Below are 10729 nucleotides of genomic sequence, written 5' to 3'. Positions count from 1 at the left end.
AAGACATGGTCCCCTTCCTAGAGGAGCTTGTAATCTAGTGGGGAAGACAGACATATAAACCAGATAAATTATATTACAACATAAGTACTGTAACAGAGATATGAACAAAGTGCTGTGTTAAAAGGGATGGTTAAGGTATGAACTGGCTAATGACCAAGAAGTCTACTAATTTTGTGTAACAACTACCACATTTATTGTGAACACAATCTCATGCCCAATCAATAATTAGGAAAGAGGTAGCAATGTAGAGGTTTAAAAAAAAGTTGGCACTGAAATCAGAATGCCTGCAATTCAAATTTAGTCCTTCTACTTACTAGCTGTCACTTTGGGCAAGTCATTTCATCTCTATTAGCCTAAGTTTCCTTATCTGTAAAATGGGAATTAACAACTACTTCAAAGGGATATTTTAAGTTTTAAATGAGAACACATGAAAGTACACGTAGAGTACTAGTATTTATAAACATATGCATTAATTTGAAAAAATCCAATAGCAATTTCATACTACGTAATATTTATAATTAAAATAATATTAATGATAATAAAAATATAATTATGGACCTAATGAATGTTGCTAATATTTAATCCCATACTGCAGGACCCTATCAAAACATACTTGTCTTCTGATTCATTCAAAGCAACATGGTGTAAAACCTATTAATTTTAGGTTACTACAGAATTTAAGATTAGGGAAAGTGATAAGCTATTTATGGGTTTAAGTAAATAGTATGTGATTTCAGTTACATTATAAGGGAATTTTACAATAATTGCAAAACATCATGCTAAAATTTACTAATCATATTATAAAGCCAAAAATCAGCATGGAGATTTAACTGGCCTTTGCAAGATTTTCTTTCTTTATAATACCTGTTTGGTGTAAAGAGAAGAAACGTGAGCCTCTGCCAATTTGGCATCTTTCACGACTACTAAAAAGAAAAGAAAACAAACTTACCTAATGAATCAGAATAGCACATAGTCAACATACAAGAGACTACAGCAAAATATATCACAGCTCTAAGTAGAGTAAAGAAGTTTCACGTTAAGTCACTATTTTGACAAAAGAAATCTGATAGTGAAATTTTAAATATAAACATGTGCATCAACTGCAAGCCAAAACATTCCTATGAAATATAATACCATCAAGAATATATATACAACTTTAATCCTAAGTGTGGGAAGAAAAGAAAAAGAGGAACAGCATCCACTAGCTACTCCACTGGCAAAAGACTATGGTGGTGAAATTACAGTCTGTGATTGTGAGGACCCCAGTATGGGAAGAAAGTAATTTTTTTTATGTGACTTTTAATATAATCACTATATCCTCAGGAGGGGTAGAAACACTTGCAACCAAAAGGATAAACTGTAAAAGGTAAATATGTAATCTTCCACCCTCCATTCTACAAAGAATGCATTTATTTCCTGGAAACTGCTGTATCAACTTTCAATGATCATGTTCACTTGTCAGAGAAAGCCACTTAAAAATCACAATATTGTTGCAAATGTCAAAGATTTTTTATACAAGTATAGGAAATGCACACTTAAAATATCAGACTGGAACACTTACCAAACAGTGTTTTCCTAAAGTAGTATCTATAGTACATTTCTTTATTCATACATCTTCAAATGGTCAAGTTTTCTTTCATATATCCAAAATGTAATGTGATGTTTTCTTATTCACCAAATGTTAGCTCTACTTGAAGTCTGGTTCCAAACTAATCAGCCTGCTTTTAATTTAAGACATCTGTTGAAAGTTTATAGGATCAAACCAAACTGAAGTGGTATAAATTTTAAACAATGGATTGAACATTATTGTAAAGGTACTGGTAACCATTATTATTAAGAATAAGTTAGTGATTATAGCTCCTTTTGTGATAATTGGGGGGAAGGGTAGATCACCATCTGGAATGGTCTATTTATTTTAACTTTTTTTTCTTTTTTTTTTCTTTTTTTAAATCAAGGAACATTGTCTTTTTTTTTTGTCATTGCTTTTTTCTTTTCTTTTCTTTTCAAGAGACCATTCCACTTTATTTTTAACATCTGAATGCATAAGGACTCAAATGCAAAGCAGTCATACACCGTTATCATTAAAACCCATATTGTAAAATACATACACAAGTCCAACAAAAGGCTAATACATAGTAAAGCCTAAGCATACTACTATGTAATATTATGAATACATAACTTGGAGACTTTAGTTAGAGTACTATGTTACCTACTCATTTTTGAAAACATTCATTAAGATCTTAAATGCAAATGCATTCCTTATTTGGAGTAAAACAAAATCCTCTAAGTTATAACAAGTATTGGTCATTAAGTCTTCAGACCTATTCATTAAATTACAAAGAACCCAAAGAATTCTGTAATGTTCAGTAGAAGTATGTAATAAAAACATTGCATATGTTTCTAGTGTGATGTCTTTACCAATTGTTTACTGAAATAAAACTCAAACATCAATCTTTCAAAATACAGGATTCAGAAGGTAGTTTTCTTCTCTTTTGTCTATTTGTGAAATCCATCTTCATCACATTTTACCAAAAATTGTTTTTACAAATATGTAAAAGTACATTAGATAATACTAATGAAACACAGGTAGAGTTCTATCATATGCAGATCAATGATCAGTCAAATCATCTTCTCCAAGAGCGAGATTCATTGTCCTCTTCTTCTTCATCATCATCTTGAAGTAATGAGTCATCCACCAAAGACTCTTCCTGAAACTTTAGGTTAAAATGCATTTAGGAATTTACCCAAAAAAAAAAAAAGAAAAGAAAAAAGGTGACACTTTTAAACACTGATTACTCTCAACAGAGTCGAATACAAAAGGTATTTCTATAGCTAGAACATTCAAGAAACAAAGAAAAGCAAACTCTACTCAATGGTTTCTCAATACTATCTATTCTATTGCTTGCATCAAATAGACTCTAAAAAAATATCAAAGTAATAAGCCTTTGTACATGCCGTTTCTCCTGCCTCTCTTTATCAAATTATGCCATCTTCTATACCTACAAAACATTGCTCCACACCTTTTTTTTGTTTTAAAGAAAACATCAATAAGTCTTCTCTGACACTAAATCAACCAACAACTTGAATAAAGTTTATCAATATTTATATTTCTTTTCTGCTGTATGTAACAAACATTTTCTTTTATAGCATTCTTTTCTTTTCCCCATTCCCTTCATAAAAGCTTCTCAGTCTACTTTTCAAACTTTTCAAAATACCTAATACCAGGAGCTCTCCTGCTTTTCTCCCCATTCAATTCAAACTCATGGAAGGACAAAGGTATAATCTAAAATATAAAATGACAAATCATGTATATGAGTTTCAAAATACACATTTTATTCTTGCATTTGACTATGGATATGTATAACAGCCTTGAATGCTCTTCAAACAAAATGAAGTGCCATTATGAAAATCTAACCAATGTAAAACATGGAACCATTTAGTTTCCCCACCTTACCTTTCATTCCTTAACTTCCTCAACTTTTTCCTACAGCTTATTTCATGATTAAACAAAACAGAGTTGCTTATCTTTAGGTTTTTGGTTTCAAAGGGCTCTCCACTTCACTGTTCATGCTCTCACCTCTCAGCCATCAGACTACCTGCTGTTACCCAAGAAAAAATATACTCTTCCACACCTATACCTCTGCCATTTAAAATGCCTCTCTCAACTATACTCCCAGGCCCAGCTCTTGGTTATGAAGTTTTTTTATCACTCAGGGTTCAGCTCCACTGCAACCACCTCCTTCAAGATTCTTCTGGAAAGAAACAATCACTCCTTCCTCTGGGTTCCCACAGCATATTGTTCAAATCTTTATTTACCATATCAGTCTGCCTTTTATTATAATTAGTTTCTTATGTGTCTGTCACCACCCCCTCTTCCATATTTTAAGCTCCTTGATAACAGGGACCGTGTCTTATTCATTTTTGTGCCTATCACAGTATCTACCATATAGCAGGCATTCATTCTAATGAACTAAAATGATATGAATTAAAATGAAACCTGAAATGTTAATAAAGCAACTGAATAGAATATATACTCTAAAACTTAAAATATCACAAGATTTCCTGTGGATAAAAATCTAATGAATAATTAATGTTTTCTAAGAGTAAATGAAAACTGAGTATATATATGATTTTCATATATTCTTTTTGGATTAGCAATCCACAGTTCTCATTAATACATAAAATTTAAAGTTGTCTGCATTTATCTGATATCCCCTGCCTGGAAGATGGCTCAGGAATAAAAGTTTTATGTTAAAATCACAGCCATAAAATCACATTTTATATAAAAACGTAAACATTTAAGGGTAAAAACAAGTGGAAAAAAAACATACTTCCTCTTCATCAGGTTCAACTTCTTCTGTTTCAACAGCTGAAATATTAGTTATTGGTTTATTCCAAGCCAGTTTTAGATCCTGCCCTTTGAAACGAGCTCCATGAACTGCAGCCTAAAACAATTAAGAACATTGGAATATAGAACATTAATAATTTGTGAAGAAAAAAATGAAATGTTATAGTACCTAATATTTAAACTAAATTAGCTAAACACAAGTGAAAGACAGTTGTGTATTTTTGCTTTGTGGTTTACTTCTTTATTTACTATTTATTATTGCAATTTATAATGTACTTTATATTGTTATTTACTTCTAAAATCAGCCTAGTGATTGTAAATTCCTTTATAAAAAGAAAACGGGAACAATTTCTCATAATCGAGTAGAGCTATTTCACTACTGGCCAATATCTGACTAGAAGAACTATGTCTCCATGTCTACAGTAAAAGGATAACTGCTACTCAAGGCAACAATCTCAAAGCACTTCAAGATTCTGGCTGTAGATCTTAATTCTTGTTAATTCACAAATGGCTCATATAATAACTATAAACTAGAAACCTTTAACAAATATAAGAATAATTTTGCATGTGTATTTATTTTTAAATTACATCAAATAATCAAAAAATACCATAAAATGTCTGATGTATCACTATTACAAAATATAAATATCTCAATGAAGAAGAAAAAAACAAACAAACAAAAACCCTGAACTTTTCTATTGAAAACTAAAGCACTTCCCTACAAAGCTTTCAGACCTGCATATGGTAAAACTGAGTAAACAGTCAAGTCTAAGTACTTGTTACATTAAATGGCTGGTTTAGAAAGAATGCTTTCAAATTAAAGTAATGTGAACTAACATAAATCAATGTTAGCAACATACCAAAATAACTCATAGTCACAAAAGATTTATAGCACAATCTCAAAGTACAGCATAATGTGAAATGTAGAAACAATTACATGTTCAATGACATTTGACTATGAATTGCGTGATATTAAAGTCCCCAGGTATAAATTTTAAACCTGCACATATAAATTTATGATAAATTTAAAATATTTCATGCCTATTAAAATGCAGCTCAGGAGTTTTTAGTCCATGACCCCATCATGTCATATAACTAAAAATTTTTAAGTACTTATATATAATATTTAAGGCCAGAAACAAATTGTAATCTTTTTGAAGCTATAACTGTTACATAAAAATATATTCCGGTAAGGAATTCCAATTGTCTCATGCAAAATGTCTACTCATAAAACTCATGTTTTCATCCAGCTAAAAAAGGCAAAAAATGTAAGTGATGTTTTTTTATAGTAAGTTCTTCAAAAATTTCTTATGGGGACTTCCCTGGTGGTGCAGTGGTTAAGAATCCGCCTGACAATGCAGGGGACACGGGTTCGAGCCCTGGTCCGGGAAGAACCGACATGCCGCGGAGCAACGAAGCCCATGCGCCACAACTACTGAGCCTGTGCTCTAGAGCCCACGAGCCACAACTACTGAAGCCTGCACGCCTAGAGCCATGCTCCGCAACAAGAGAAGCCACCATAATGATAAGCCTGTGCACCACAATGAAGAGTAGCCCCTGCTCGCCGCAACTAGAGAAAGCCTGCATGCAGCAACAAAGACCCAACACAGCCATACATACATAAATTTATTTAATTTGTTAAAAATTTCTTATGGCCTAATTTTGTAAATCTCTATATTTAGCACATACTTCAAATTTATAAGGTGAATCTACAACTCTCTAAAGTTTTAATTTTAAAATTATTTACTGGATGCTATCATCCAGGCTCTGTTGTTCCATTTACAGAGCATAGGCAGAGTAGATTTAGCATAAATCTAAGGGTCCTAGGATTTTCAGAATGCTAAATGAGCTCTGGTTTCAACTTCAAGTCATCTGCTACATTAGCTCCTCACAAGAGAGTCAGCCTGACCTTTGAAGCTTTGAAACCAGGCATTGACTTCTCCTCTCTAGCTATGAATGTCCTAGATGGCACCTTCTTCCAATATAAGGCTGTTTCATCTACACTGAAAATCTGTTGTTTACAGTAGCCACCTTCATTATCTTAGCAAGATCTTCTGGATAACGCACTGCAGCTTCTATATTGGCACTTCCATTTTTATATTATGGTGACAGCTTCTTTCCTTAAACCTCATGAACCAACCTCTGCTAGCTTCAAACTTTTCCTCTGAAGCTTCCTCATCTCTCTCAGCCTTCACAAAATTGAAGAGAGTTAAGGCTTTGCTCTGGATTAGACTTTGGCTTAAGGGGATGTTGTGGTTGGTTTGATATTCTATCCAGACCACTAAAATTTTCTCCATGTCAGCAATAAGGCTATTTCATATTCTTATCATTCATGTGTTCACTGGACTAGCACTTTCAATTTCCTTCAAGAACTTTTCCTTTGCATTCACAACTTGAATAACTGGTGCAAGAGGCCTAGCTTTCATCCTATCTTGGCTTTTGACATGCCTTCCTCACTAAGCTTAATCATTTCTAGCTTTTGATTTAAAGTGAGAGATGTGTGACTCTTCCTTTCACTTGAACGCTTAGAGGCCATTGCAGGGTTATCAACTGGCCTCATTTCAATGTTGTTTTGTCTCAGGGAATAAGGAGGCCTGAGGAGAGGGAGAGAGATGGGGAATGACTGGTCAGTGGGAGCAGTCAGAACACACATTTATTGATTAAATTTGCTGTCTTATATGGGCATGGTTTGTGGTGCCCCTAAATAACCACAGATCACCAGAACAGATATAATAAAGAAGAAGCAAGTTTGGAATATTGCAAAAATTACCAAAATGTGATACATACAGTGAGCAAATGCTATTGGAAAAATGGCGCTGACAGACTTGCATAATGCAGGGCTGCCACAAACCTTCAATTTGTTAAAACAAACAAACAATATCTGCAAATTGCAGTAAAGCAAAGCACAATAAAACAAGGTATACCTGTATACGTGTGTGTATAAAAACCATATAGTACAGAATTAAATGGGAAATATCAGTAGGATATGTATGTATATGTACACGTGTCTATATGAACATATGCATTTTTTTCCCCACTCCCAGCTCTTACCACTGAAAAAGATTAGTTATAGTAACAAACTCAGTAGTAATGAGCATCTCTAGTACTCAGATTGTGGTCTTTAAATACCTTTCCCAGTAAAAAGAATCAGAGCTCCTTAGAGAAATGGCCAGTTCCTAGTCTGGAAGAGAAAATTTATAAGATGAACCTAGAACACCTTTTCATACCAGAAAGCAGAGAAAGTATCATAACCCACTAGAGTCCTGTCAAAAGAACTCAGGAACAAACCTATATACTAGCCACTAGCCAAAGATGGGACATCAATAACTGAGGACAATGGATCAATACCCATGAAATGTTTAAATCTATGAATTTATAATTCCACAATACCAATCAAGTTAAATCAAAATATGAATCTTATTCTGGATCCTTAAAGGAAGTAAGTAAAATATTTATAAGAAAACCAGAGAAATGTAAACACTGGTATTTGGTAATACTTAAGAAATATTAATCATTTTTAGGTACAATAATAGTATTGTTTTATTTTTTTAAGGCTCTAATATCGAGAGAACAGGTTCAGTATAAACACTGAAAGGTTTACAGCTGAAATGATATGATGACTGGGAATGGTTCCAAAATAAGGAGGCAGAGGGTTGTTAGTGGGTGGAATACAGACAAAATAAGATTGGCCATAAGTAGATAATTGCTAAAGCTTGATGATGAGTGTGTAGAAGTTCATTTTACAATTTTCTCTCATTTCTATGCTTTGAAGTGTAAATAAAAAGTATGTTTAAAAGCTGAAGCATTTTATTCATAGGCTTGCTTTAGACATTTGCCTATTTAGTCTTGCACAGTCATTCAAAGTTTGCACCATATTAGGACGTAAGGAAAGCAGGCACACCCAGTGACAGAAGAAAAAATTTTAAAAAAGGCTTTGAAGACCTGACAAATGAAGGAAGAAAAAAAAGTATGAAAAGTAGTTATGAGGTAGGTTCCATATCTTACATGGAAAATGATTCTGGAAACAAGTAACATCTGGAAAAGGCTGGATTAAGCAAAATTAAACAGGTGTGTTTGCCTTTTCAAGTCATTGAGATTATAATTCTAAATTGAATATACAAAATGCAGTTCTTCACAAATTTACTGACAAGAGAATCCTTTGCTAGAGGAGCTCCTATAGAACCAGTGTTCTGTAAAAACAATGTGGGGAAATCTGACCTAAGGCCAGAAGAGCTAAAGCTGCAAGCCTAGTGTACCTAACTTTTTTTTAGTAACGATAACGATAAAACTATCTATAAAAGAAGGTTAAAACCAAGCTTATTAATGTTTGTAATAACCACAGTATACAATGTTTAGGCAGAAGTTACATTAAAGGACCACAAAAACATGTAAATTCTGATTTTTAGAATTTATAGGGAAAGACTACATGGCCACTGTCTCACAAGCTTCAGACTTAGATTTACTAATTCTCATAGCACAGTGCCCATCACATAGCAGCACTTAATAACTATTAAGTAAATCAGCAAGAACACACACACAAAGACCTGGGAGATACATGATTTGATTTCTCTTGAATGAATCCACTTATACATTTACTTCTTGCTATAAATTTACTATTTACTCAGTCAGCCCCATCAGCTTCTACTCTTCATGCTGCACTATCCTCTATGAATCCAATTTTGTGCTTCTATCTTCAGGTCTAAAGAATGAGAGTTTTGAAATCACTCTATCTTGTTTGTATTCAGTTTCACTGATTTACCAATCAATTCTCATTCTTAAACATACACACACACACACAAATATTAAAAATAGCTAACATTAAGAGGGTTTACTATGTTCCAGGCACTGTTCTAAGTATACCTTACAAGTTCTGAGTCAGTGAATCCACACAACTACTGGGAATTCAGGCATGGGTGTCAAAAACGCACCAGTAGAACAAGATTCTCTTTCTTTGTGATATAAAAAGCTATATACCTTCTTTGAGTTTGGGACTGTAGAGTTTCATCTTTGGGACTGATTCTTATAAAACAGGAACTTAACTATTCCTATTCTAAAACTGGATCCTGGTTTCTTACAAAAGTATAGGAACAATTCAGAGTAGGAAAACTAACATTCTAACCAGTCATGGGAAGAGGTTACTTTTTTCTGTCCTGTTTGGGTACTTATGCACCTTTAGTACATTAGGGGTGGTGACAGACAAATTGGAAAACAGAAAATAAAGCAGTAGGATCCATCTTCTAACTAACCAGAATCAAACCTTAGCCATCTTAACCTAAAGCTAAAATGGTTCTGTTTATATTATTACTCCTTAAAATACTTCAATCTCTTTTCTGAGGAAAATTTCTTACTTTTCAGTCATATTTGAATGTCTTATTCCTGTACTTTCCTTTGAAATATTATGCATCTATTGACTTAAGGAAATAGACATACATTCAGTCATCTAATACAATGATTCAGAAATTATGAACAATGAAATATTTGGAAATAAACATTAGCAAAGGTTTACAATTTTCTTTTCTTGGGAAGGACTATCCTTTACCTTGAGTTTATATCCACCTACATTTGGCATTAAATTTTTCTTTATTTTATATAATGATGGTACAATTTTTTTTGTACTTTTTAAGCATTCTTCCTTGACAAAATTAAACACTGGAAACCTAATGTCAAACACACTAGTTTTTAAATTCCTAAACCTCACTGTTCCCTAAAATCTAGAAGTTTGAAAAACACTATTTTAGCCTATATTCTGCTTGTATAAGATTAGCTTCAACTTAATTTTCTATCCTCTTCTAAAATAGAATGTTACAAAATTTTAAGAAATTTTTTTGGCTTAAGGAAATGTTTAACAACTTCTATAACCTAATTCCAAATGTTTATCATAGCAATGGTAGTTGTTCCTTTTAGTCTGTTACGTAAATCCAACTAAAATGGTATTTACCCTGAGCTATCTGATGAGCTAACTCTCATCAGATCTAACTTAAGCTAAGTTATTCTGCCACTTATTCAACCTTCATATAATTCACTGTTAAAATCTTTCTTTATACATTAATCCCAGGTTTTTGAAATGACTGCTATTCATTTGGAAGATATATACATAGTATAAAAATATATATTAGAATTTACATCTGAGATAGAAAAAAGCAAAACCCAAGAAGATATATGTCAACAGGTCCTACTTACCAAAAGCAAAACATCCAACAATTATTTAAGAGGCAGGAGGGTTTTTGTTTTTTTTTTTCTCAGCCACATAAGTAAACAGGGACAAGTAGTAATATATATTTTTAAAGTAGTTACTAAATTCACAAACTTGGTAATACTGTAACCATTTGAACATAACAATTACCATTGTTTTATAACAATGGTAAATAGAACATAAAAAGA

At 32.8% G+C, this 10729-nt stretch overlaps 1 protein-coding gene across 8 annotated transcripts in view; it reads right to left on the bottom strand.

Annotated features, from left to right (window-relative positions):
- Nucleotides 1-1861: 1861 nt before the first annotated feature.
- RBM26 (RNA binding motif protein 26) overlaps nt 1862-10729 on the bottom strand; it is a 77830-nt gene continuing 68962 nt past the window's right edge. For all 8 annotated transcript variants that reach the window (XM_029209852.1, XM_029209851.1, XM_029209854.1 and 5 more), the window contains 2 exons: nt 4332-4445; nt 1862-2714 (listed from right to left, as the gene is read on the bottom strand). In XM_029209852.1, coding sequence (XP_029065685.1) covers nt 2625-2714; nt 4332-4445 — 204 coding nt within the window. In that variant the 3' untranslated portion in view covers nt 1862-2624. The remainder of the gene's footprint in view (nt 2715-4331; nt 4446-10729) is intronic.

The sequence above is a fragment of the Monodon monoceros genome, unplaced genomic scaffold (genome assembly GCF_005190385.1).
Source record: "Monodon monoceros isolate NGI ecotype Baffin Bay Population unplaced genomic scaffold, NGI_Narwhal_1 Super_Scaffold_8, whole genome shotgun sequence".
NCBI classification, from domain to species: Eukaryota; Metazoa; Chordata; class Mammalia; order Artiodactyla; family Monodontidae; genus Monodon; species Monodon monoceros.
This window is presented reverse-complemented; position numbering and strand designations above follow the sequence as displayed.